General features: G+C 34.2%; 1 protein-coding gene across 1 annotated transcript in view; it reads left to right on the top strand.

The window, feature by feature from the left end:
• The window catches only part of MDGA2 (MAM domain containing glycosylphosphatidylinositol anchor 2), an 873,596-nt gene that overhangs the window by 365,950 nt on the left and 480,107 nt on the right, over positions 1-27,539 (top strand). The window contains exon 2 of the mRNA XM_054592473.1: positions 4,906-5,045. Within this exon, the coding sequence (XP_054448448.1) occupies positions 4,906-5,045 (140 nt within the window). The remainder of the gene's footprint in view (positions 1-4,905; positions 5,046-27,539) is intronic.

Raw genomic sequence — 27,539 nt, 5'->3', positions numbered from 1 at the left:
TCTATAGCAGTCGCTCAATAAATATATGCCTGAAAGTCTGTATATGAGGTAAAAGGCTGAAAATTCTCCTGGTGGTTGCCATTAGAAAATAATTTATTTGTGTTCTTTCTCCAACAGCAGACAGACAGATTTTGGTTTAACGTTCAAAAGTATTTTCTAACAAGATAAAAAAAATGTCTCTCCTTTGCCCTTTTAGGCTGAACTCTTGAACCCAAACACAGCTTATTCAAAGGGGGTTGATATGATTAGTGTTAGGAAAGATTTTATGTAATGAGATTTGGTTTACTGCAAGCAAGTTTGGATGAATATGAGTCTCATGCAATATTTTAACTTTTTAATTTATTGCTGACTCTACAGGGCAAAGGAGATCATAACCCTTAGTCCAATTTTGGGATGATGAATTGAGGCTTTTTCCAAAAAGGCAGAGTATAAAATACATCTTGCTTCAGACACAGTATTGCAAATTGCATTTATATTTAAAAAGAGTAAATACAGTGCCACAACAGTTGATATTTAGTTAAAATAGGAGGTTGGTGTCAAATAGTGGTGTTTGCCAAGACAAATGATAAATTAATTACTAAGTATCTACTCTGTGTTTTGAATTATGTGATATGGAATAGATGCCAATGAAAGATGCTTCTCTTGGCAAGGTACTAACTTAATATCAAGTAAGAATGGTAAGAAAAAGAGACAGCTGGGCAGTATACATCTCCTGGAAAGAAAAGAAAGAAAATCATTGCTAAGTAATTCAAGAAGGTGTCAGGAATATTGGCCCATATACCAGTCTGATAATTATAGATAAAAGATCATACACAGAGACTTAAAAATTCCAGGGCTCCTTACCTTTACACTGATGTTGAGCTGATGTTACAGAGAAGTGGGATTTCAGGTTGGATAGTGTGAGGACCCTTACAGAGCACCCAAATGCCATCTAGAGGGATAAGAACTCTGAAATGTCATGGGCAGGCATCACAGATTCTAAGGCAGGAAAAAGGCACAGAGAGAATAAAAATTACAAAAGATTTTGGCATTTGTAAAATTTCATCATTTGACAGGGACTGGAGGCAGGTTGGGGAATCGGGACAGTTTTTTATACTGGTCAAGTTTAGAGCAGTTACACTATTTTGATTGCTGATCTAGTTACGGAGCTGTAACTATTTCATCAACAGTTTCTCAATCTTTTTTTTATTCCTGAAGTCTAGTCTAGGTCTAGTGTGGTAGTTATTTAGAACTTTAATTTAATTCTATCCAGACATAGTTTTCACAACATGAAGTAGTGAAAAGATCAAATGACCACTGATTCTGGTCTCATTTAGGACATTCCAGCTGCAGACCGGTGGCCAGTTCACATTGTTGTGGGGGAAAAATATTTAATTTTCTTTCTGACTTTCTAAGTTATTTTGGCTGGATTAATAATCAAATTAACATGAGACAGATTAACAGGAAAAAGTGATCAAATTTATTAGGTATGTACATATAAGGGTTCCATATGAATAAATATGAGACCCTAGGACAGACCTGGAGTTAAGGTTTAGATGCCATCTTGAGCTAAGGAGTGTGGGTGTGTGGCATGGGAACTTCAAAGGGGAAGAAGGCAATTCACGTGGAGATACAAAAGCAAAAGTTTGGTAAACAGCCGTTTGCTGAGCCATCTTTAACAATGGGGCACAGAGAAGTCTTCGGTCAAATGTGCCTTGCCAGCTCCTCCCTGTTAATCACACATAGGTTCGCACTACACTATCCTACCTGTGAGGATAGCCCCCTCCCTGGAATAGGTTGTCTATTTAAAGACCTTTGGGCAGTTAGAGAGAAGGTCGATGGTTTTTCCTGAGTCTTTGTTTCTTAAAAATAACCAGCTTAAGATGATCAATATCCCAAAAGGCATATTTTGGGGTGGCAAGCCCTGCTTCCTCTCAATGTCCTTAGACTTTACTTCCCTAATGTGGAAATAAGAACAGTGACCTGGATCAACTCTAAGGCCTTTTAGGTCGAGCTTTCTTCAGAGCAAAGGAGGTAATGGAATGTTCCTAAATGTTCACCTTATCATTGAGCAGCTGAAGTAGTGAGCATAGTATGTGTATGTATATATATAACATTTTAAATTTATTTTTCAGTTACAGTTGGCTTAGACTATTATTAGTTTGAAGTGTACAATGTAGTGATTATATATTTATATACCTTACAAAATGATCACCCCAATGATTCTAGTACCCATCTGGCACCATACATAGTTATCACAACATTATTGATTATATTCCCTGTGCTGTACTTTATAGCCCTGTGACTATTTTTATAGCTGACAATTTGTTCTTCTTAATCCCTTTCACTCTTTTTACCTATTTCCCCCAACCTGAAGTACTTATCATATATTTTAACGCATACTAGGAAAAATATCTTTCCTATAAAATAGATGGTAGGTTCATGATTACAGTATATAGGCGATTACCTTTTCCAAGAATGTGTTAAAATATAGAAGAAAATAACATAAAATTAACCCTTGTAAATGAACACAATGTGCTGACTGTATAATTTAAATGTTTTAAATAAGCTACTTATTTGCATAATGATACTTTGGAAATATATATCTTAAAAATAGCAGTACTATTCATTGACTTGAAATTAAAACAAAAATAACAAGTGTAAATTAGTCTGGAAAGGATGTCATGTACTACATAATTAGATCTATTAATAAACATGTGGGCCATCACTTATTAAGTTAAATTTGGCACAGAAATGTATTTCAAGGTAATGAATCTATATTCTCTATTTAACAATTTTCTATTTATATATTGCAAGTGTATATTGTCATCAGTTAACTTCTATAATTTGTATGCAGCTTTTTATTTTAAAATGTTACTCTTCAATATCACTTGTCTTAATTGAAGTTTAACTTTGAACACTGAGGAAAATGAATTGTAGGAAACATTGTATGAAATACATCAGAACATCAGAGAAACACTGCAGATAAAGATTTCTAATGTCATAACACTAAACAAATTATTACAATGTCTAGACAGAGTCCAAAGACATGGTAGAAAATTTTTGATAAATTGGTTTTATTGAACCAAAAAAATTGATTTGTTTAAGCATCATTTAATTTTTTAAACTAGTGAAATGATGCAGAGTATGAAGTTTAGTTACTTGAAAAACTTAGTAGAAAAAGGGTAGATATTTTATCCACTCAAGTATTTTACTTTAGTCAACAAATATTTATAAGACCCAGAAAATCACTTCTAATAATCTGATCTAAGTAGCATTGTTATGTCATTATCTGGGATGTTTGGTAAAAAAGACAGATTCTTAGGGCTGTCTGCACAGATGCAGCCCTCTGTGCCTACCTCTGAATGTATTTTAAACAAGTTCCTGGAAAGTTTACTGTGCATACTGAATGTAAGAACTACAGTTCTAAAAATACTCTTCATTCATATCCTACTGTTGGAAATGTTTACATGTCATTTGATGCTGGGTATTGGAGAATGGAATTTTGAATTTGAAGGTTGGAGAACAGAAGTCTACTTGGGTATCCAGAAAGAAATCAGAATTATCAGTTGTTTTACTATTTATAAGTAGCCTTTATATCTTTCAGTTTCTGTTTGAAATTGAGATGAATAATATTCAAATATGTCCTTTTCTGTTATTAAAATCCATTTGTTCTATACATTTCCATCATACAAAACAAAGTATTACATAGTGGAATCTTTGTTTGTTTTTTTTTAATTTTCAGAACGCTGATTTTCCCAGAAGTTTTTCCATAAGTTAGACTTATAAAATCATTTTATTTCTTCCATAGAATCACCAAATTTATTTTCAAATTCTATAGGATTAATGATCCTTTTAAGGTTAAAATAAAATTTTCAAACATGCCTGCATTAATTTGCAAGCAAACACAGCCTCTACTCATAATACTGCTGTTTAGATTGGGATTGCTACCAGGAACTTCTTGGTATTACTACTGTCCTTTACATGTAGGTATATGTAGCCTTTCCACTTGCTTTTGATTGAGATGACTTTCTCCTTCACTCCCAAATATATTATAAACAAAAATCCTGCATTCACAAAAGCGGATGACTTCAATTTTGAAGTTAGTAAATGATGGTAATATCTTTGATGACAGGAAATATCTTATTATCTAAGTTTATCGTGACCTGAAAAGTTTTTGCATATAGTAGATTTCCAGTGATGTGTGAATCAATGAGAGCTAGTCAAGTTTTATTAACTTATCTGGCACCGAAACAGGAGAAATTTATTCATACTGGTCAGCTTCATGAGAACTAAGTCTCTTTTGAATCAGAATTTATATTTAGGCATCAATGATTTATTGTCTGGTCAGTAGCTTAATTCAGTGATCATCTTTTGCTCATATCAATACAGGAGTCTATAAATACTGAAAACTAAGTAACTGTTCAGTTCCTGATAATCAAATCTTTTCATTCCTTAGCTTCCTATTTGCACCAGAGGGCTTACAAAATTAGTAGAAAAAATGACAATCTTCAATTCAAATTCTTTTTTTCTTACTAATGGCCTCCTTTTATACTTCCTTGTATTTGGACAGCACCCTTTACTGTATTAAAATTTTCATTTCAGAAAGGAAAGGACCTCTCACATTTTTGCAATCAGATTTTATCATGTGTTTTTGTAATGATGACAATTTTCTGAGTCACGGGTTTTTTCTCACCACTCTATTCCCTCTTGCCATATTCAGAATGCCTTGGTGGCTAGTAGATAAATTCCAAGCTTTCTATCCAGCAAAATTTTTTAATGCCCCAGGGATTCTCAAAGTGTTAAGATTGATGGATTTGATTCTGGTAAATTCTAATAAGAATTGCTTTTAACAATGAGGATAATTCATGGGAAGATGGTTTACTTATCTTTTTATGTATCTTGTCTCTCTCCCTGACTCAACAGCTCCCCCCACGGTTCGTATTGTGCACTCAGGCTTGGCCTGTAACATTGAGGAGGAGCGCTACTCTGAAAGAGTCTACACTATACGGGAAGGAGAAACCCTAGAATTAACCTGTCTGGTCACTGGACATCCACGGCCACAGGTAAGTCTGAACCATAACATTGGGGAAATCTCTCTTTGTGTGTGTTTGTGTGTCTGTGTGTAATTCAAATAGGGGGGTGTAATACAGTACAAAGATGGTGATTGCTGAACATTCAACCTTGAAGTATTCATGTGGATTAAAAAAAAGAAACTTTTATTTTGGTATGGTGAGAAATTTGGAATACATTTCTCAGGAAGCTGTTAAAAAGCAAATTACAACAATATCTTAGGAAGATAACAATTCATATGGCAATTCGTTTATTTTAAAATGTGGAACATGATCTCACAATGACATAATTTCTGTTGAGGAAGCACTTAGTCTCAAAAGTGTGAGGCACGAGGTCACATGTACTTTCCCTACACTTAATCGTTATATTCATAGAAAATTTTGGAAAACAAATGTTTATAGGTGTTATATGTATTCAGACTCTCAGAGTCTGACTTACAGCTTTTTAAAGCTAATATATTAGCAGGAACGGATATTGAGACTTTCAAAGGGCACTAAAATTAGAAACAATAAGCAAAGAAAAAGCTTGTAGGAGTGAAAGAAAGGGTTAGCTATAAGATAATATGGTAGACTATGTATCTATAATGTAAAAATTTTATTTCAGATACAGAATATTCAAGATGTTTTATTCATGATTTGTTGGTTTTTATTGTTACGTATTTAACCTGACTAGTTCAAAACATGTATTGGTAATGAACACAAACACTATGATGGAAAAGTCTCATTTGGTAGACAAAGCCACATATTTTAAATTTTTGTGTTATAGAAAAAACAATCCAGCTAATGCAACTACATAGGGAAAGTAAAGAGCAATGTGGAATAGGGGATCAAATGGTGATGGAAGGAGACTTGACTTGGGGTGGTGAATGCGCACTACAATGTACATCTGATGTATTATAGAATTGTACCCCTGAAACCTATGTCATGCCAATAAATTCAATCAAAAAGAGCAATGTGGAGATTTTATGACCCATTGTTTTAAGCTAGTCTTACTTTTCCTTCCGTAAAGCTTAATACTCAAGAATGTTATGACTCAACCATTTTGACCCTGGAGAAAAATAAAAATAAGTGTGGTGAAATATGTTTTATAAAACTCATACTGTTGATAATATGGAAAACTATAAAAGTAACCTAGAAAAAAATTAAAAATTATTTAAAATATTATAATTCATAATGGCTAAAATTGCAAATTATAATACTTGCTATTAACTGAAAATTGGTTAAAGAATAAATTGTCTTAATAAAATTGATTTCTACACATTTGACTCAATATAATTAGACTCGGTATAAAAATTGCAAACCTGAACAAGTGAAAACATAAATAACAATTGTTAATACTTGATATAGGCAGAGAAGCTAATAGGAAAGCATTTTTATTTTAAAATTTATACAGAAAACAATGGAGTCCAGTGAAAATAATTTTACTAAAATTAAAAAATAGCATTAACTCAAGAATATTATCGCAAAGAAAGTTTAGTGTAGTTATAATTTGATTATAATTTGTGTGTTTGTACACGTAGAATAAGAATTCCAGAATCAAAAAGTTGGGATTGAAACAAGACAGTCCAAACAAACCTAAAAGAAGCCACAAGTTGCTTTATGAGAGGAAATTTATGGCAAGAGAAGACTCATTGATACTCCCATTATTCCCACACCGAGTGTGCCAAATCTGCATCTTCTGAACTCCAAATTTTACTTAAAAATGCAACTTCTTAGCTCTGATTTTATGTTATCCCAACTGTTCTGCTCCCTCTACCTCCATCCTTATGTTCCCATAATATTAGAAATTTCTTATTTTTCTCTCTCATGGTAGGGTGCATTCTTTGATCTCTGGCCAATCCAAAATAAGTTCTGCCTCAGAGGAGTAGAGTAGCACCTTACTCATTTATCGTAAGCAATTCCATTTTTGAAAACATCTCAGTGTGCTCTGAAATAAACAAAAATTTATTGCTTCAATGTTGTTATTTCTTCATTCCTAGAAATAATTCGTGTGTCTGTGGGTCAATAAGTTTCACCTCATAATGCCAGTTTGAAAAATTAATTGGGCCTCTTCTTTGTCAACAAACTGTATAAGGAAGGCTGACTGAACAGCTGGGCCTTGGCAATCTGGCCAAACACTGAAGGGCGTGCTGTTGGCAGCTGGTCCTGAGGACAATTTTTCTTGGCCGATACCATGAAGCTGGAATGGTTTTCTTGTTGCTTTGTCTAATCTGAATAGGATAAGAGTTGAAGAGGCAGTGGAGGAGATATTTCTTAATCTGTTGCATGTTCCTGGGGGAATAAGAGTCAAAAAGATTTCCATTTTCAGAAATATTAAAATGCAGCGTTTGTTTCTAAATTTAAAAATAAAAAATGTAAAAGTATATCATTTGGCAATATATAGTGGCCTGAGCATTTATGTATCCAAGGGAAATACAATCAGCGAAGGAGAGGTCAATTCAATGCAGTAGTTAAGAGTATCACGTTGGAATCCACCTGCCTGTGTGTACCCCTGAGTTCACCATGACTAGTAGTGTGACTTTGGGGAAGTTGCTTAACATCTCTGCTCTCTGCACCTCAATTTTCTTATCTATATAATAAGGATGATGGTATTTGTCGTATTTTATCATAGTCTCCTTTTGAGACTTATATATACAACTATATATGTACATGTATTATGTATATATACATATATACATACTTGACACATAATAAGCAATATATTGTCATATAATAAAACATATGTTGGTTTTTATTATTTTTAAGTAATTTATGCTTAGACCCTAAGTTCTAGAATTGAATGTATAGGTATGAAAATAAGTAGATTTTAAAAATGGTTCTTAGCATTCTTATAGCCTAGATTATAGTCATTTAAATGAATTTCAATATTTTTGTATTTTAATGCTCTGCAAAGTGTTTATATCTCTGTTTATCTCTAGGAGCTTTCTTTTTTTTTTTTTAGCTTGCAAGTACTAGAAGTACTTTCAGATTACCTTGTTTAATGAGGATTTATTATAAAGGTATATGGGGAGTTAAAGAAAGGAGGTGTTTGCCACTAAATTTACCAATCTAATATTACCTCTAGACATCCGTAATTTCAAGATTCAACTACACATTCTCCTTTCATTTCCTTCCTTCTTTCTTCCTCCCTTCCTTTCTCCCTCCCCCTCCCACCCATTCTTCCTTCTTACTCTTGTTTATTATCACACCAATAATAAATAAATTATAAATATAGTCTTCTTGTAAATAATTTTAATGATAGAATACTTAACCTGAATGCTTTCTTTCACTTTCCCACCCACCTACCAGAGATAGATATTAAATAGTTTGGTATATCACCTTCCTTTCCTGTTCAGTGCATTTTCATAAATATAATTACATATGTTTGTTCATTATTTACTTATTTATTTTAGAGAGAGGAGAAGGGAGGGAGAAAGAGCAGGAGAGAAACGTCGATGTCCAAGAGATACATTGATAGGTTGCCTCTCCCATGTTCCCAACTGAGGACCAGACCTGCTATCCAGGTGTGTGCCTTGATTGGGAATCCAACCAGCAACCTTCCAGTTTACAAGCCAACATTCAGCCCACTGAGCCACACCAACCAGGGTTGTTCATTCATTTTTAAAAAGGAATAGATAATGAAAAAGTAATATTCTATTAGTAGAATTTTTTACTTGGCCATGTGTTCAAATGAGCAAGTATAGATCTAGCATAGTGGTTCTCAGTGTGTGATCCCTGGAAAGAACTTGTTAGAAGTCAAATTTGGCAGGCCTATCACATCAGAAACTCCTGCTTTGGGGCCAACAACAAGTTTGTGTTTTTGTAGTCCTTCCAGATAATTCTGATATAGACTAAATTTTGAGAATCATTGATTTAGATCATCTTCACAAAGGCTAGATTGTACTTTGTGTGATTACACTACATTCTACTGTATGGGTGCATTAAACATTTGTAATTATTGCCATTTTGTTCAACATCAAACTACTTAAAGATTTAACTATTGCAAATAATAATTTAATGAACACTGTTATGGGTGTATGTTTATGTATGTCTTTTTTAATACATGTATGCTAGTATTGCTGTAGGATAATTCCCTTCCTCAAAATGGAATTATTTAGACAATCTTGAAAGTGACTTTTACTTCCTTAGTGTAAGTGAATCTTTTTAAGTTTTTGTCAATTTGATGTGTGAAAGTGAATTACACACTAGTACAGTTTAAATTTGCATCTTAAAATCACAAGTCAGTTTGAACATTTTCCCACATAGGTCCAAATATGTCAATAATTTGTTCATCTTCTTCTCTTCATAGTTCTTATCTTCTTTTATTTTCTTACAGGTTTGCAGCTTGTCTTCTTGTAGACCTGTGGGACTTTTTATACACTACATAATTAAATTTAATATTTGATACATATGTTGCAAATTTTACCTTCCTGCATGTTGTCTTTTAATGTTTTTTATGTTATTTTTATTCAGGGCTTTTGTTTTTAAAAGATGAATTATTTAATCATTCTATTTTGGGCTTCTAAATTTTGTACTTATTTTAACAAGTTCTCTTTCATATCAATACATCTTACATCGTATGCTTTTTATCTAACAGCTTATAGTTATTTATATATTTGATGATTTAATCATTAAGAAATAGTTTTGTTCATAGTGTGAAATATTTGCCTAGTGTTGTATCTATTTCTTCTCATTCTTTCACTCTGCCCTAATCCATACAGGATAGTCAACCTTACACACTACACATTACAATTCTATTTTCTTTCTCTCTTTCTCTTTTTTTAAGTTGAGGTATAATTCACATATAACTCTATTATTTTCAGGTGCACAATGTAATAACTCAATATTTTTTTCTTGTGATGAGAACTTTTTAAAAACATTTTAATACCATGCAATTGTCATTGAAGATTAAAACATATTTAAGAGTTTTAAAAATTATATTATTCTATTCTATCATTCTAGTTATCCCTCTTTGTACTGTGTCACATTATTTCAGTTTCCATACTTTTACAGTATATTTTGATATTTAGGAAAGCAAGTCATTTCTTTGTCATTATTGCCTTAATTAACCTCAAATATTTTTCTCTTGTATATGAATTTGAAAACGAGATTTTCAAATTTCCCACCCAAATAACTGTTGAGCTTTTAATTACACTACATCGTTGTTGCAGTGAGACCGTGTGGTAGAAAGCATGGCGAACTTTTACAAAGAACTGTCAGGTGGGACACTTCAAATATTTTGGACTTCTCAGGCAGAAATACAGTTTTATCATAACCAGTATAATGTGAGGATCTTTGAATTTATCTTAATAAGAAACATGGGTAAGCATATTTGGAAGGCTGAAAGATACTGACCTTTCTTCCACTTTAAAACAAAACCAAAATAATGTGCATCAGTCAAAATAGGTCTAATTTCATGAGTTGACTTTCTGGATAAGATTTTATCTGAATGATATATATCATCACTAAAATACTTTTGAAAACCACTCTTTAAAAATGCATATGTATATCTAAATACTAATTTAAGAAGCACTAAAACTGTTTATTACAATTCATCGCTAGATAGTGTTTGTCTTTGGATAAAAAAATAAGGCAAGTTGGCAAGTCCATTTTTCAGTTTTATAATAGGATCATATTTGGTCATTTAACTGTTATATACATATATTTTTGACTTTCAAGACTGTTGTACAGTTATTGATGTTTTTATTGTTATTAATTTTCTATGCCAATTCTAAAGTTATAATCGTATAATGAAAATCTTAGCAAACTTTGGCAACAGGTTCTTCAGTCTGACACCATTAGTACTAGCTGTGTGTTTTTCTTTGCAAACATTTTATGTATCTTGCTTCATATTTCCATTTTTTGTAGTTCAGCTATTAAATTTTTAAAAATACTATTAATGTGTGCACATGAAAAATAGACATTAGATTTATGTTCAATGAAATGGGCAGAATTAAGATAGCTATCTAATCAGAGATAACAAAATACTACATTTATTTCTTCTCATAGTTTAAAGAATTTAATATAATTCACTTTTTAAAATATGTGGATCTATTATATGTGGATGTAGACTGGATCTAGATAGATTTATTATGTGAAAGATCCCAACTAAAAAAACAAAAACTAATTGTTTTTCAGTGAACCTTTGGAAAGGATGTGGGAAAGTGTTTTAGCCAAGCATTCAAAAATTTATTAATCACAAATTCCATGTCAATAGCTACCTTCATAATCTCTCTCTCACACACATACCTGTTTTGTCTCATCCTCTGGCAAAATATAGATTTATTATGTTCATAATTACATGGGCCACCACAGCTTGTTTAGGAGGAAGCTCTTTCAATCTTATTGATGGTTTATGTCATACATTCGAATAGTTTTGTTTTTACTGAATTTTATATAGAATATAGAAAGCCTTTTTTGGTTCAAAACTTTAATATACTCTCAAACTGCTGATATTTACTCTCAATCCATCAGCATTATTCAAAGATTTTTAAAAATTTAATGAAAATCCTCTTAAATTTAGAGTCATTTTTGCACCTTAGAATATGTGAATTAACTTACAGTTATTTCAGAGATCATCTTTTATTTAATTCTATGGACAGTCTTATGTTTAAAAGAAACATTTATTATGTACATCAGACTTTTGCTTAAAAAATGTTATGTTGCCTTGGCTGAGCACTGTCCCCATATGCAAATGGTTGTGGATTTGATCCCAGGTCAGGGCACATGCAAGAATCAACCAATGTATGCACAAACATGTAGAACAATAAATCTCCCTACCTCTTTCTCTGCCCCTCTCAAATAAATAAATGTTTAAAAAATGTTAATATACTTAATGAGATAATACATATAGATTATGTAGCAGTGTCTAACAAAAAGTAACTACTGAGTAAATAATGATCACAGTTGTGAGTTGTTGATAAAAATATATTCTTTTATAAAGTTAATAATTCTAAGTATTACTGCCATCACTATACATTTGCAGGTAACCTAATACAGTAGGTAGACTATTCCTGCCTTTTCCACTAAAGTTGGTCTTGGTCACGTGCCTGGCTTTAGCTAATGGATTCTGTGCTATCTCTGATATGTATGAGTCTAGATTTTGACAGTTTTGGCAAGGGAGAATTTGAGGTGGAAGCACTCTTCCATGACTTGGTTTTGATTATCTGTAAGGAGGCCCTACTATGTTGTTACAATGGCTCTTTGAAATTCAGACACTCACAATAATGATTTGAAGTAAGTTAGCAGAGATATGGGAACTGCCTTTGCAAAAAGGTCTCAGAAGGCTCAAGGATGTTGGAATGTTAGCATAGATTTATTATATGAGACTTGTTTTTAAAGATTTTCCAAAGGACAATACTACTACTATACAAAGCGCACTGGTCAGGTGGGCTCTGGCATCTTCGTGAAGCTCAGGAGTGACTGTCCTCTGCAGACTGGGGTTGAAGGAAGGGATGCTGCTGTGGGTCTAGGATATCTAAACTCCTCAGGATTCTGAAATGGCAGCAATTGATGGGTAACACTCATCCAGTTTCTAAATCGGAACTAGTTCACAGAGCCAACACCCATTGTTTGAAGGGAAAACTGGGTTTCTCTGAGGAAAGACCTACTAATATCACTAGAAGCTTAAACCAAAAATATAATCTGAATTATTCCCCAAAGGGATTTGTGGCCATTTGCCACAGTAATTTTTACTGAAGAAAGAGGAATACCAAGACTTTTTGAGGTTCATTGAAGGTTAAGGTGTGAGATGGCCCTGAAATCAATGGACTTGTAATGCTAACATAGTCAGAGTTAGGGCTCATGGAAGCCAGGTGATAAATGGAGCTGTACCACCAGGTAAGTGGGCCTATGGTTATTTCTCCAGACTCCTAAGTGAATAATTGGGATGGATATACTTAGCAGCTGGCAGGATCCTCACATTGCTTGTCTGGCCTGTGGAGTAAGTTAGAGACATTATGGTAGGAATGACCCGGCTGAGTCCTATAAAATGGTTTCTCTCAATACAAACATTAGATCAAAAGTAACTATACTACAAGGCCACTGTAATCAAAACAGCCTGCTACTGGCATGAGAACAGACACATAGATCAATGGAACAGAATAGAGAGCCCAGAAATAAACCCATGTCTCTATGGTCAATTAATATTTAACAAGGGCAGTAGCACACAATGGTGTAAAAATACCATCTTCAATAATAGGTGTTGAGAGAACTGGACTGGTACATGAAAAAAAAAAAACAAAAAAACCCCAAAACTACACCACCAACTTACATCATACAGCAGAATAAACTCAAAATGAATAAAAAACTTAAATGTAAGTCATGGCACCATAAAAGTCCTAGAGGAAAATATAGGCAGGAAAATTTCAGATATCCCATGTAGCAATATTTTTGCCGATATATGTCCTAGGGCGAGGAAAATAAAGGGAAAAATAAACAAATGGGACTATATCAAATTTAAAAGCCTCTGCATGGTAAAAGAAAACATCATCAAAATACAAAGAGGACTAACCATATGGGAGAACATATTTGCCAATGATACATCAGGCATGAGTTTAATCTCCAAAATATAGAAAAAACTCATATAACAACACCAGGAAGACAAACAATCCAATTAAAAAATGGGCAAAGGATCTGAACAGACAATTCTCCAAGGAGAACATACAGATGACCCATAGACATATGAAAAGATGCTCAACATCACTAGCCATCAGAGAGACGCAAATTAAAACTACATTGAGATATCACTGCACACCAGTCAGAATGGCCATCATTAATAAATTAACAAGCAACAAGTGCTGGCGAGGATGTGGAGGAAAGAGAACCCGAGTGCACTGTTGGTGGACATGCAGACTGGTGCAGCCACTGTGGTAAACAGTATGGAAGTTCCTTAAAAACTAAATATGGAACTGCCTTTTGACCCAGCAATTCCATTGCTGGGAATATATCCTAAGAATCCCGAATCACCAATTCAAAAGAACTTATGCAACCCTTTGTTTATAGTAGTATAATTTACAACAGCCAAGTGCTGGAAACAGCCTAAGTGCCCATCAGTGAATAGGCAGATCAAAAACTGTGGTACATTTATACAATGAAATACAATGTAGCAGAAGGAAAGAAGAAACTCCTACCTTTTGTGACAGCATGGATGGTACTGGAGAATAATAGGCTAAGTGAAATAAGGCAGGTGGTGGAAGACAAATACCATATGATGTCAAATGTAGGAGGAATCTAATGAACAAAATAAACTATTGAGCAAAATAGAACCAGACGCATAGAATCATGGAACAGACTGACAGTGACAGAAGGGAGAAGGGAGGGGGACAATGGGGGAAAAAAGGGGAAGGGACTAGTCAAAGAACATGTATGGATGACCCATGGATATGGACAGTGTGGGAACTGACTGTGGAAGTGGGTAGTGGGCTGGGCAGAGGAGGGCAAAAGGGAAAAAACTGGGACAACTCTAATATAATAACAATAAAATTTTTTTTAAAAAAGAAGTAATACTGCATCCCAGGAGAAGTTTTAGAGATTAGGTAATACCATCAAAGATTTAATAGTGAAGGAACAGTAGTCTCCTTTTTGTCCCCCCCTTTTTTTTACATGTACCTAAAAAGCCAGGTGGATTATGGCAAATGGTGAGCCATCATTTGCCATATGATAAGCAATCAAACCAAATCTACTACTGGACCAGATGTGGTATCTTCACTGGAACTAATCAACACCTCTGACACTATCTGATAGGCAGCTAGTCAACAGATAACTAAATGCTTCTCAATTTTCATCAAGAAGAATAATTTAATGTTTGTTGTTATTTGGGATGGACAACAATCCACATGTACTACTCCATCCTCGGTCAAGATGAACTCTCTTACATAACAGGGAACTTGATTCCCTTGGTAATTTATAGAATGTTATACTAGTCCATTATATTGATTACACCATATCATTTTAACCTTTTGAGCAGGCAGGAGCAAATATTCTAGATGCCATAGTGAGATAAATACTTTACAGAGGATGAGAAATAAAATTTCCAAATTTTAGTGGTCTGTGAAATCGATAAAGTTTTTTTGGTATGGGACATGATGGTATGGGACATGCTAGGACATTCCGTTTAGAGTCACAAAAAAGTTGTTACCCTACCATGGCCGGGTGGGTCAGTTGGTTGGAGCGTCATACCATGCATCAACAAACCTGTGGCTTTGACTCCCAGTCAGGGCACATACAGGAGTCAACCAGTCGATATTTCTCTCTCACATTGAGGTTTCTCTCTCAAAATCAATAAATATATCCTTGAGTGAGGAATAGCATATGGTAGGTTGTTTTGAATTTTAGGCACTCCGTATACTACATTTAGAAATGTAGTTCCAAGCTACTTTGTCAGGTGACTTTAAAGGCTATGTTTCAAGTAGGTCTTAGAGCAAGGGAGGGCTCTGCAGTAGGTTTAGGTTTAAATGTAAACTGCTTTGCTGCCTAGGCAGTAGCACCTAGCATATTTGGGTTTGGATACAAATGCCATGCAAATTTTTTAAGTCACAGTACAGAACTTTATATTCTCGAGGAAGAATAAATTTTTTACTTCAAAGTACTAATTGCTCTTTGAAAAGCAGCCCTTTGGTAACAGGGAGTCGGAGCCTGTCGATATATGCTCCGCCTTGGCCAGGCAGTTATGTGACATTCTACATGGCTCCTTGGAAGGTGCCTGTGGAATGAGGCCCTAGACACTCTCAGCAGTGACTAGCACAATAACACTTCATTGTATTTGGTTTTTCCCCCTTTTCTGTGTCACTTTTCATCATCTCCTAGTCTGTTTCTTTGGGGTTTGCTTAGAAAATTAACTATCTACTTGTAGTCTCTTGTCCCACACTTTCCTTCCTGAGAAATTCCAGGATAAGACTGTGCCTGTCTCTTGGATTCAGCCCTAATGAGGAGTACATTTATACACTTAACCCTATTTTCTTCTTCCTTGCTGTTGACCTTATGTTGCTTAATTTTTATTCAGAATTATTGTACTTTTACTTTTCCAAGAAGACTTGTAAAGGAAGATCACATATCACTAGCTAAAGTATGATGTTCAATCAAATTTTGCTTTAATTTCTTAAGAGATTTATGTAATAAAATAGCATAGGTATAGACTACATTTTCCTAATATATTCTCCCCATCTTCTAAAAATGTCTTTTACTTGACTTAAATATAAATATTGTAAGTTTGCAAGTTTATGTACATGAAATTTTGTGTGATGAAGATTTGTTTGGTTATGACTACTTTGCATCTCATGGTCAAAACTGGATCTTCAGAGAGATCAGAAAACAGGTCTCAAAACACACAAAAAATAATTAGATATACAAACTGCACAGAATTTTGAAATTAATTTTATTCTTTTAAAATTATATATTTTACCAATGTCCATGGGTCATTCGTACATGTTATTTGTTTAGCCTCTCCCCCTTCTTTCCCCCATTATCCCTCTCACACCTCCCTTCTTGTCATGTTTAGTCTGTTCCATGTTTCCAAGCCTGTGGTTCTATTTTGTTCGTTAGGTTATTTTGTTCATTAGATTCCTCTTATAGGTGAGATCATATGGTATTTGTCTTTCACCGCCTGGCTTCTTTCACTTAGCATAATATTCTCCTTCTTCATCCATGCGGTCACAAAAGGTAGGAGTTCCTTCTCTCTACTTCATAGTATTCCACTGTGTAAATATATCACAGTTTTTTGATGCATTCATTCACTGATGGCCACTTAGGCTGTTTCCAGCACTTGGCTGTTGTAAATAATGCTGCTATGAATATAAGGGTGCAGCACTGTCGTGAACATAGGGGTGTGTAAATTCTTTTGAATTGGTGATTCGGGATTCTTAGGGTATATTCCAAGCAATGGAATTGCTGGGTCAAAAGGCAGTTCCATTTTTAGTTTTTAAGGAACTTCTGTACTGTTTACCACAGTGGCTGCACCAGTCTGCATGTCCACCAACAGTGCACTCGGGTTCTCTTTCCTCCACATCCTCGCCAGCACTTGTTGCTTGTTAATTTATTAATGATGGCCATTCTGACTGGTGTGCAGTGATATCTCAATGTAGTTGTAAGTTGCATCTCTCTGATGGCTAGTGATGTTGAACATCTTTTCATATGTCTATGGGCCATCTGTATATCCTCCTTGGAGAAGTGTCTATTTGGATCCTTTGCCCATTTTTTAATTGGATTGTTTGCCTTCCTGGTGTTGAGTTATATGAGTTTTTTCTATATTTTGGAGATTAAACTCGTGCCTGATGTATCATTGGCAAATATGTTCTCCCATATGGTCAGTCCCCTTTTCATTTTGATGGTGGTGTCTTTAGCCACACAGAAGCTTTTTAGTTTGATGTAGTTTCATTTGTTTATTTTTTCCTTTATTTTCCTCGCCCTAGGAAATATATCAGCAAAAATATTGCTACATGAGATATATGAAATTTTCCTGCCTATGTTTTCCTTGACGACTCTTATTGTATCAAAATTATATTTAAGTCTTTTTTGCATCTTGAGTTTATTCTAGTACATGGTGTGGTGGTGCAGTTTCATTTTTTCTTGTATGTACCAGTCCAGTTCTCCCAACACCGCTTATTGAAAAGGCTGTCTTTACTCCATTGTATGTTCATGACCCCTTTGTCAAATAGCAATTGACTGTACGGACATGGACAACAGTGTGAGAGTTGACTTTATGAGCAGGAGGTAGGATGGGACGTGGAGGGCAAAGATGGAAAAATTGGGACAACTATAATAGAATACCAATAAAAAATGATTAAATAAATAAATAAAATAGCGTATTTTAATAAAAATAAAGGTAAGAGTGATAAGATTATAGCCATTATTATTATTTTTTGTTATGTCTCTGGTCAAATTTATTCATTCTTTTTAGAGAAGATTTATTATTTTTTTTATTTTCATTCAATTACAGTTGTTGCCATTTTGTGCACATTACAGTCCCCTGCCCTACTCACTCCCGCCTCCCACATTCAATCCTCCCCTCACCCCCATTGTCTTTGTCCACGGGTCCTTTATACATGTTCCTTGATGACTCTTCCCCCCGTTATCCTCCTCCCCACTCCCCTCTGGTTACTGTAAGTTTTTTATTTATTTCCATGTCTCTGTTTCTATTTTGCTTGCTTCCTTGTTTTGTTGATTAGGTTCCACTTATATGTGAGATCATATGGTATTTTTTTCACTACCTGGCTTATTTCACTTAGCATAATGCTCTCCAGTTCCATCCATGCTGCTCTGAAGGGTAGGATTTCCTTCTTTCTTTCTGCTGTGTAGTATTCCATTATGTAAGTATACTACAGTTTTTGGATCCACTCATTTACTGATGGACACTTAAGCTGCTTCCAGCACTTGGCTATTTTAAATTGTGCTTCTATGAACATTGGGGTGTATAGGTTCTTTCGAATTGATGTTTCAGGATTTTTAGGGTATAATCCCAGCAGTGGAATTGCCAGGTCTCCAAAATATATAAGTAACTCACATGACTCCACTCCAGGAAGACAAGCAATTCAATTTAAAAATGGGCAAAGGACCTGAACAGACACTTCTCCAAGGAGGACATACACAGGGCCCACAGACATATGAAAAGATACTCAACATCATTAGTCATCAGAGAGATGCAAATTAAAACCACAATGAGATTATAACCATTATTTTATTACAGCAGTTGACATGAAAGAAACTTTTTAAAATTGTTAGAACATTTAAAGAGGAGAGAAGGAAAACAATACCACATATTAACATAGCTGAGAATCTATTGGCTGTATTGTTCATAGTTAAATGTGTCATTTTAAGATAAACATTTAACATTTTGATGTACAGGTTCTACAGGGTTACATAGACATTGATGGATTGGATTTTGTATTTGTATTATTAGAAGAATACTTCTATTGACATAGTTTTAGTTATGTTATTTAACTGGGGAGATCTTGATGTGGTACATATTCCACAATGTAGTTTTTTTCTCCGCTATTTAATTTTTTTCCCTAGTAGTTACTGAGCTGTAAACAAAATCTAAATGCACACATCTTAACACTGTCTGAAGTGAATTTTTCCTGATGAAATAATAAATTGATTTATTTTTGAGTCTATATTACATATGTTATATGTGTGTATATACACACATATAAACATGTATATATTCACTTACGTAAATCTACTTAAATATATCTACATAGGAAGATAAATCCATAAGATATGGGTCATTTGGCCATATTGACATGTTGTAAATGATTATTTATAGTTATGTTCTTCTCTAGTTCCCTTATCCATACATCCCCAAACACCTAGTGGATCTCTGAAATGACAAATAGCACCAAACCCTATATATAGTATGTGTTTTTCTAATAGTAAAACAGAACAATTATAATATAAAATATACCATAATAAAAGGTATGTGAATGTAGTGTCTCTCTCTCTCTCTCTCTCTCTCTCTCTCTCTCTCTGTGCCTCTCTCATTCTCTCACTCTGAGATGGCTACTAAGTGATGAGGGCAGGTGCCGTACACAGCATGGTCATGTTGGACAAAGGGATGATTCATGTCCCAGGCAGAACAGAGCAGAAGGGTAGAAGATTTTATCATACTACTCAGTGCAGTGTGTAATTTAAAATTTATGAATTGCTTACTTCTGGATTTTTCCATCTAATATTTTCAGATCATGGTTGACTGCATATAACTGAAACAATGGAAGGTGAAACCACAGATCAGAGGGAACTACTGTATTTTGAAAAGGAAGTATGAAAACAAATACAGTAGTGATCTACTTGTGATCCTACTGAGTCAAATTTATCTTCTTCATTTACGGCCAGTACATTAAAGATCCAATTAAGAGAATTGGATTTGTTTGTGGTTTCAAACTTCAACCTAATTGAACATTCCTTATATTGACTTCAAAATATTGAGGTTTGCAATTTACATTCAATAATTTCAATTACAATTATAGAAAATACTACCTATCTACTTTTGTGTTTAATATTCTGTCAGTATAATTAATAATCTATATCAGTGCTGGGTTAAACATGACCTATTTGTTTCAAATTAGTCTCATCATAGCTTTTCCCTCAAATGCTCAGAGATGCTTCAAACAAAATCAATAAGAAATAAAAACCTTTCTATGGTCTGGAAAAGTTAACTTATGCCATACAAGGAAAGTACTTGTAAAATGGACTGAAAAACGAGAAAATGGTTATTAAGAATGACTCAATCAATTCATATACAGGAATAGTTAATCTTTTATTTTGATTTTTCTCTTAGTGCCAAGGTCTTAACAAAAACCTAAAAATAACATTTATTTCCATGACAGTTTTACCTTTTTCCATCAGCAAGCATTGATTTCTTCCTTTCTCTGCTTCTCCTGGTACATGAGGAAGCATCAAATTGGCCCCTTCTTGTTTACTTACTTGTCTTTGGCAGAAATCATTAAATGATGCTGGATAAGCTGGAACAGAACAAAATCCTTAGTTAATTAGTGCCTTCTCTGTTGGGAGTCATAGGAATTCTGTATTGTTAAGATTAATTTCTAGGCACCCAGATTTGTAGTATGGTACTAAATGTAAGTAATCTCTTGCATTGAAAATATGTATAATTGGCACAACTGACCATTTTGAATAACTCTTCGCAGTGCCATCAAGGAGATAGATGATAGTCAATAATTTTGGAATTTCCTGAAATTGCACTGAAGCATTATGTGTGTTATATAAAATTCTTATTAACACAGTTCATCAGGCGTATCAATTCCATATCAGCTAATGTCTAATATTAGCCTAAAGTGTTCCCTAATTCCACAATTGTGCAAGTGACTGAGTTCATGATGGCATTGCATTAGTTTTCTAGGGCAACTGCAACAAAGTACCACAAACTGAGTAGCACAAAACAAGCAAGATTTATTCTCTCACAGTTTGGAGGGCTAGGATTCTGAAATCAAGGTGTCATAAGGGCCTTCCATGTTCCCTCCGACATTCTGATTAGAATCTTTTCTCGCCTCTTATCTTCTTAGCCAGCCATCCTTGGTATTACTAGGCTTTCAGCAGACCATTCCAAGTTGTGCTTCAGTTGTAGTGCACACATGTGTGTGTCCTAGAAAGAAAGGCATTTTCATTTTCTTATAACGACAGTAGTCATATTGATTTACAGGCCTCCATTTCAGTATGACCTCATCTTAAATATATATACATCTTAAATATACACACACATACATATATATACACACATATCCATATATACATATATATACACACATACATATATGATTGCTGTGTGTCATTAACCTTGGAGGAAGTTACAGTGCTTTGACTATTGATTGTCCTGTTTGTTATCCCTTCTACTTGTCCACGCTCCCTTCCTCTTGACTTGCTTAAGTGCCCTTTCTATGACGTCCCACAATACCTGGCCATTTCTTACCATCATAGATCATAGGATCCTGCTTTGCAGAGTGAGTGAAATTTTAGGCTCTGGAGTCAAACTCCATGGCTTCATATTCTACCTTCTCCACTCTCTAGCTCTGTCAATGTGGGTAATTTATTTAATTTTCTTCTCACTTGTTTTCCTCATAAATAAAATGACAATAGTAGTAATTATATAATAAGGGTGTTTCATGATCATTCAAGCATCTTCTGCCCATTTTTTAATTGGATTTTTGTCTTCCTGTAGTGGAATCTTGTGAGTTCTTTATATGTTTTGGAGATGAAACCCTTGTCTGAAGTATCATTGGCAAATATATTTTCCCATATGTTTGTTTCCCTTTTCATTTTGTTGATGTTTTCTTTCGTCTTGCAGAAGTTTTTATTTTGATGAAGTTGCATTTGTTTATTCTTTCCTTTATGCTCCTTGCTCTAGGGAACATATCGGTGAAAATATTGCTGCATGGAATATCTGAGAGTTTCCTGCCTATGTTCTCCTCCAGGATTTTTATGGTGTCACAACTTAAATAAGTCTTTTATCCATCTTGAGTTTATTTTTGTATATGGTATAAGTTGGTCGAGTTTGAATTTTTTATACATTGCTGTCCAGATCTCCTAACACCATTTGTTGAAGAGGTTATTTTTACTCCATTTTATGCTCATGCCCCCTTTATCGAATATTAATTGAATGTAGAGACATGGGTTTATTTCTGGGCTCTCTATTCTGTTCCATTGATCTATCTGTCTCTTCTTATGCCACTACCAGACTGTTTTGATTACATTGGGCTTGTAGTATAGTTTGATATCAGGTATTGTGATCTCTTCTATTTCTTTCTCAAAATTGCTGTGGCTATCTGGGGTCTTTTATGGTTCCATACAAATTTTTGAAGTGCTTATTCTGTATCTGTGAAAAATGTCATTGGTATTTTAATAGGGATTGTGTTGAGCCTACAAATTGCTTTGGCTAATATAAACAATTTGATGATGTTAATTCTCCCAATCCATGAACATGGAATATGCTTCCTTTTATTTGTGTCTTCTTTAATTTCTTTCTTCAATGTTGTGTAGTTTTCTGAGTACAGGTCTTTTACCTCAAATTTTACACTATTGAATAAGATAAGATATATCCATTCAGTGAAACTCTAAGGCATCTGTGAAAGAAATGAGGACATTCTAGATATACTACAATGGAATGATCTCTATGGTTGAGATCTATCTATTTATCTATCTATCGTCTATCTGTCTATCATCATCATCATCGTTCTCTATATTTATATTTATACAAATTTTTAATATTTTTGGAAATAATAGAATAAAAAATTAACAAAAAGAGTTACCTTTAGGGAATGGAAGGGAAGAGGGATAAAGGGACAAAGATTAAGCTAGACATCTTTGAATTTACCTTATTTGATGTTGAAACCATGTATTTTCATCTATCTCCAAAACAAAATAAATAATTATAAATTCAAAAAAATTGCAGACAAATGGAAACAAATTCACCAGTGTCAAAATCAAGCTGATGGAATTGATACACAAAGAAGAATTTCTTCAACTGATTTTAAAACAGTCTTTTTGTAATAATCCAGTGAAATATATCCTAAATGGAGGTAGGGAAGGAGAGCTGCCAAGAAAAAAAAAAAACTAAATTGCATGCAATAGCTGTTTTTAGTTACATTGTTGTTATTTTTATTGTTGCTCTGAAGCTATTTATATACGTAATAGTTACAGTAGGCTGACCCATGACCCCCAAAGATGACCAGTTTCTATCTCTGGAACCTGAAGATGTTAGTTTACATAGAGAAAGAAACTCTGCAGATGTAATTAAGATCTTGAGATAAAAGATAACCCTGGATTATCTGCTTGGGCTCTCTGTAATCACAGGGGTCCTTTCAAGAAGGAGCAGAAGGTCAGAAAACAGAGATGATATGCTACTTTGAAGATACAGAAAGGTAGCCAGAATCCGAAGGATGGAGGGAGTTGCAGGAAGCAGGAAAATAAACAAACGAATTGAAACACCTGGAAACTCTTCACTCCCTGGAAACAAAAGAATGCAGCCTTGGGAATCCATTTTAGACCTTTGGATCAGAGCTGTAGGATGATAAATTTGCATGGTTTTTAGCCTCTAAACTTAGGCCATTTTGTTATGTCAGTAATAGGAAACTAATGTAATAAATTAAAGATGTTAAATATACACCCAGACAATTTAAATGAAAACTTTGTAATTTTTATTATACTTGGAAATACCAATAAAAATGTATAAATTAGTTTTCTCTTTCTAAAATACATGTAGTTCCTTGCTCAGTCTAATGAAAATTTCTACAAACAATGTAACAAAGAGCACTCATAGCACCTGAATTTTGATCTCTAAATACAATTTTCCAGTAAATAGGAGCAGGTCTCCTTGGAAGAATGGCTGATTCCTGTTTTAGAGCAGCAAACATAAAAGATGAGCCTAGATTTTTATTCTGTTGATAAAACAAGGTAACAATCAAAGGTGACTTAGGATCATTTCCAAAGGACACAAAAGCCAACGAGAAAGAACTTCCACTGGTCAAGGAAGAAACTATTTGAATCTTAAAATGACTGTATTTATGTCAAAGATATCAAAATCTATGTGTATATAATGCTACCAGCATTCCAAAACAATAGAAAAATGAAAGAACGAAACCAAGAAAATTCAATGACTGCTAAAATCATTAAGTGAAATATGTCGAGGAAATTTGAAGTGGATGGATCAGTAAGACGACTCCTGGATACTTTGATCAGTCTTAACTTAACTTGGAACAATCAGATATTATTTGCCTCCTGATGAGGAGCACTAGGAAGCACACAATGCTGCCTCTTAATTATTCTTACCTTGTTCCCAAATAAATTTAAAAAATGAACCTAAATATAGTGAAAACCCTGGGATTAACTAGCAAATTCCAGAAAATATGAGGTTAGAGAACACTTAAATGGCCCCAGAATATAATCAATTAAATAATACAATGTTAAAAAAAAATGTATAGGACAGATGACCTAGTCTGCTCTTGTCCAAAATGTCCATGAGACATCTGGGCCACACCAAAATGTTCTTGAATTTTGATCCTGTCACAAACATCCATGAACATATTTAGTCCATGCCAAATGGTCCTGGTGTTTTGGTCCTGTCCAGCAGGTTCATGCTTAGAAAACATTTGTGGGTTCAAATGGTCCATAACATGTACTTACATATTTTGGTTTACAGTAATAATATATAAAAATGGTTTTCTTGGTCCAATAATTGTGTTGTGGTTGTATTAACAAAAATAACCCTTCTTGCTTCTGTAATCCAGCCAGTAGATGGTTAGGCATGAACCAAATGTCTCCATGGATGTTTTGAACAGGACCAAATATTTGCTTATCCACTGAGTAGATGATGCGAGGTGGAGGTAGAGGGAGAAATGCTACAGATTAAGATATTTAAGGGTCATGACATATTTATTCAATCGATGGACATTTTCCAGATTCTGACCGGAGAAAAATATATTTAAAAGGACATTTTGAGACAATCAAGGAATATTAAACACAATCTTATTATTTAATATTATATTAAGGAAATTTTGTTAATATCAGCAGGAGTAATTAATGGTATTATGGTTATGTTTTTTATCATGCTGTCTGGTAGAGATAATATGAAGTATTTACAGAGGATATGATACAATGTCTGGAATTTACTTGAGACACTAAGAAACAAAGAAAGTGAGTTTTTTTAATCCTTACCGAAGGACATGCTTATTGATTTTTTTTTTTTTTTTAGAGATAATTTATTTATTTATTTTTTTTTAAAATTAATTTATTTACTTTTTAAATACATTTCTCTCTGCCTTCCCCCCCCTCTTTCCCTTGCCCCCTCCCACCTTCCCTCCCTCAGCTCTTCCCCTTTGGTTTTGTCCATGAGTCCTTGCTATATGCTTATTGATTTTAGGGGGAAGGGAAGGGAGGGAGAGAGAGAGAGAGAGAAACATGGATTGTTGCTTTCCCCACACCCCGACTGGGACCAAACCCACAACCCAGGTATGGGACCTGACCAGAGCTGAACCTACAGCCTTTCAGTTTACAGGGCCATGCTCCAACCAACGGTGCCGCACCAGCCAGGGTGAGAGTGAGTTTGTTTGTTTGTTTTGTTTTGTTTTCTGAAGGTGAGAGGAAGGATAGGGCACCAATAAATGGCAAACTATTGTTTGTTGAAACTGTGTGATGGGCATATATGGGTGCATTTAACCATTCTCTTTACTTTTATATAGATTTAATATTTTCCAGGAAATTATGATAAACTTCAAAAGTAATATGAAATTTACTTTAGTACACAGATGATGACTGAGTCTATGGAGTACCATAATTCAGAGCTTGGCAGTCATAGTTTTGTCCCGGGAAACATTTTAAAAAAGATAAAGTTAAATATTTAGAAAATACTTTTCTAAAAAAAATATTGTGATTTAATTAGCATATAACTTGAACTTTAAGGTGTACAGTCTGTTGATTTGACACATTTATATGTTGCAATATGATTACATCCATAGCATGAGTTAAAACCTCCAGTAGGTCACATAATTATCATTATTTTTGTGCTGAAACTATTTAATATCTAGTCCCTTAGCAAATTTGAAATATAAAATTCAAACACTACACTGTGCATCAGATCTCTAGAACTTACTTATTCATCAAGTCGCATGTTTGTACCCTTTAACCACATCTCCCTAATTCCCCCACTTCCAGCCCCTGGTAACGATACCCTATTCTCTGTTGGTATGAGTTTGGCTTTTTTAGATTTTACATATTAGCAATATCATAACTTATCTCACTTAGCATAATATTCTCATGGCTCATTCATGATGTATGAAATGGCAGGATTTCTCTCTTTCTCCTGACTGAATTATATATATATATATATATATATATATATATATATATATATAAAATATATATATTTGCCTCATCTTCTATATCTATTCATCCTTTGACACTTAGATTGTTTCCATCTTAGTCCCTGTGAATAATCCTGCAATAAACAAGGAAGTGTAGATATATTTGTGTTATTCTGTTTTAAAAATATTTGTAATCTCAGTAAAATGCTCATAAAATTTTAACCTTAAACATATTAACTTTGTGTTTATCCATAGTAAAATGGATTATACAATATTTAATAAATTATGCACAAGAAATAACTTGCTTTTTTTGGGTAACCAAATAGATAAATGTCTGAAAAGATGTTTAGGAAAACGACCAGGACTTCAGATTTAGAAATATTACTCTCTAGTCTTTCCTATTACTAGTAATTAAATATCACAACCAGTTATCTGAATTAAAAAAAAAAAAGAAGAAGAAAAAAGAGCCCTGGCTGATGTAGTTGGTTGGAGTGTTATTCTGTATACCAAAAAGCTGCAGGTTCAAATCCCAGTCAGGGCACAAATCCACGTAGAGCGGGTTTGATACCCAGGTCAGGGCATGTACAAGAAGGCAACCAATAGGTGTTTCTTTATCACATTGATGTCTCTCTTTCTTCCCCTCCCCCCGCAATCTCTCTCTTTCTCTCCTCACCACCAAAATAAAGAAAAAAAAATGTCCTTGAGGATTTAAAAAAGAAGAAAAGATGTGTGTGTGTGCATTCTGGTGGGCTCTAAGAATAAACATAAAAAAAAAAAAAAACAAAAACACTAGAGGAACATGTGTTTTAATATTTTTAATTTAAAAAATCATTGTTCAATTACAGTTGTCCCCATTTCCCCCCATTAATCACCCCTACCCTACTCACCCCCACCTTCCACTTTCAATCCTCCCCTCTCCCCATTGTTTTTGTCTATGGGTCCTTTATACATGTTCCTTGATCCGTCCCCTTCTTTCTCCCATTATCCCCCTCCTCCCTCCCCTCTGGTCACTGTCAGTTTGTTCTTTATTTCCATGTCTCTGGTTCTATTTTGCTTGCTTGTTTTATTGATTAGGTTCCACTTATAGGTGAGATCATATGATATTTGTCTTTCACTGTCTGGCTGATTTCACTTAGCATAAGGCTCTCCAGTTCCATCAATGCTGTCGTGAAGGGTAGGATTTCCTTCTTTCTCTCTGCTGCATAGT

The sequence above is a fragment of the Pteronotus mesoamericanus genome, unplaced genomic scaffold, assembly GCF_021234165.1.
Source record: "Pteronotus mesoamericanus isolate MK-2021 breed Mesoamerican mustached bat unplaced genomic scaffold, CSHL_Meso_final contig_100, whole genome shotgun sequence".
NCBI lineage: Eukaryota > Metazoa > Chordata > Mammalia > Chiroptera > Mormoopidae > Pteronotus > Pteronotus mesoamericanus.
Note: the sequence above shows the minus strand (reverse complement) of the source record. Positions and strands in the feature narration are given on the sequence as shown.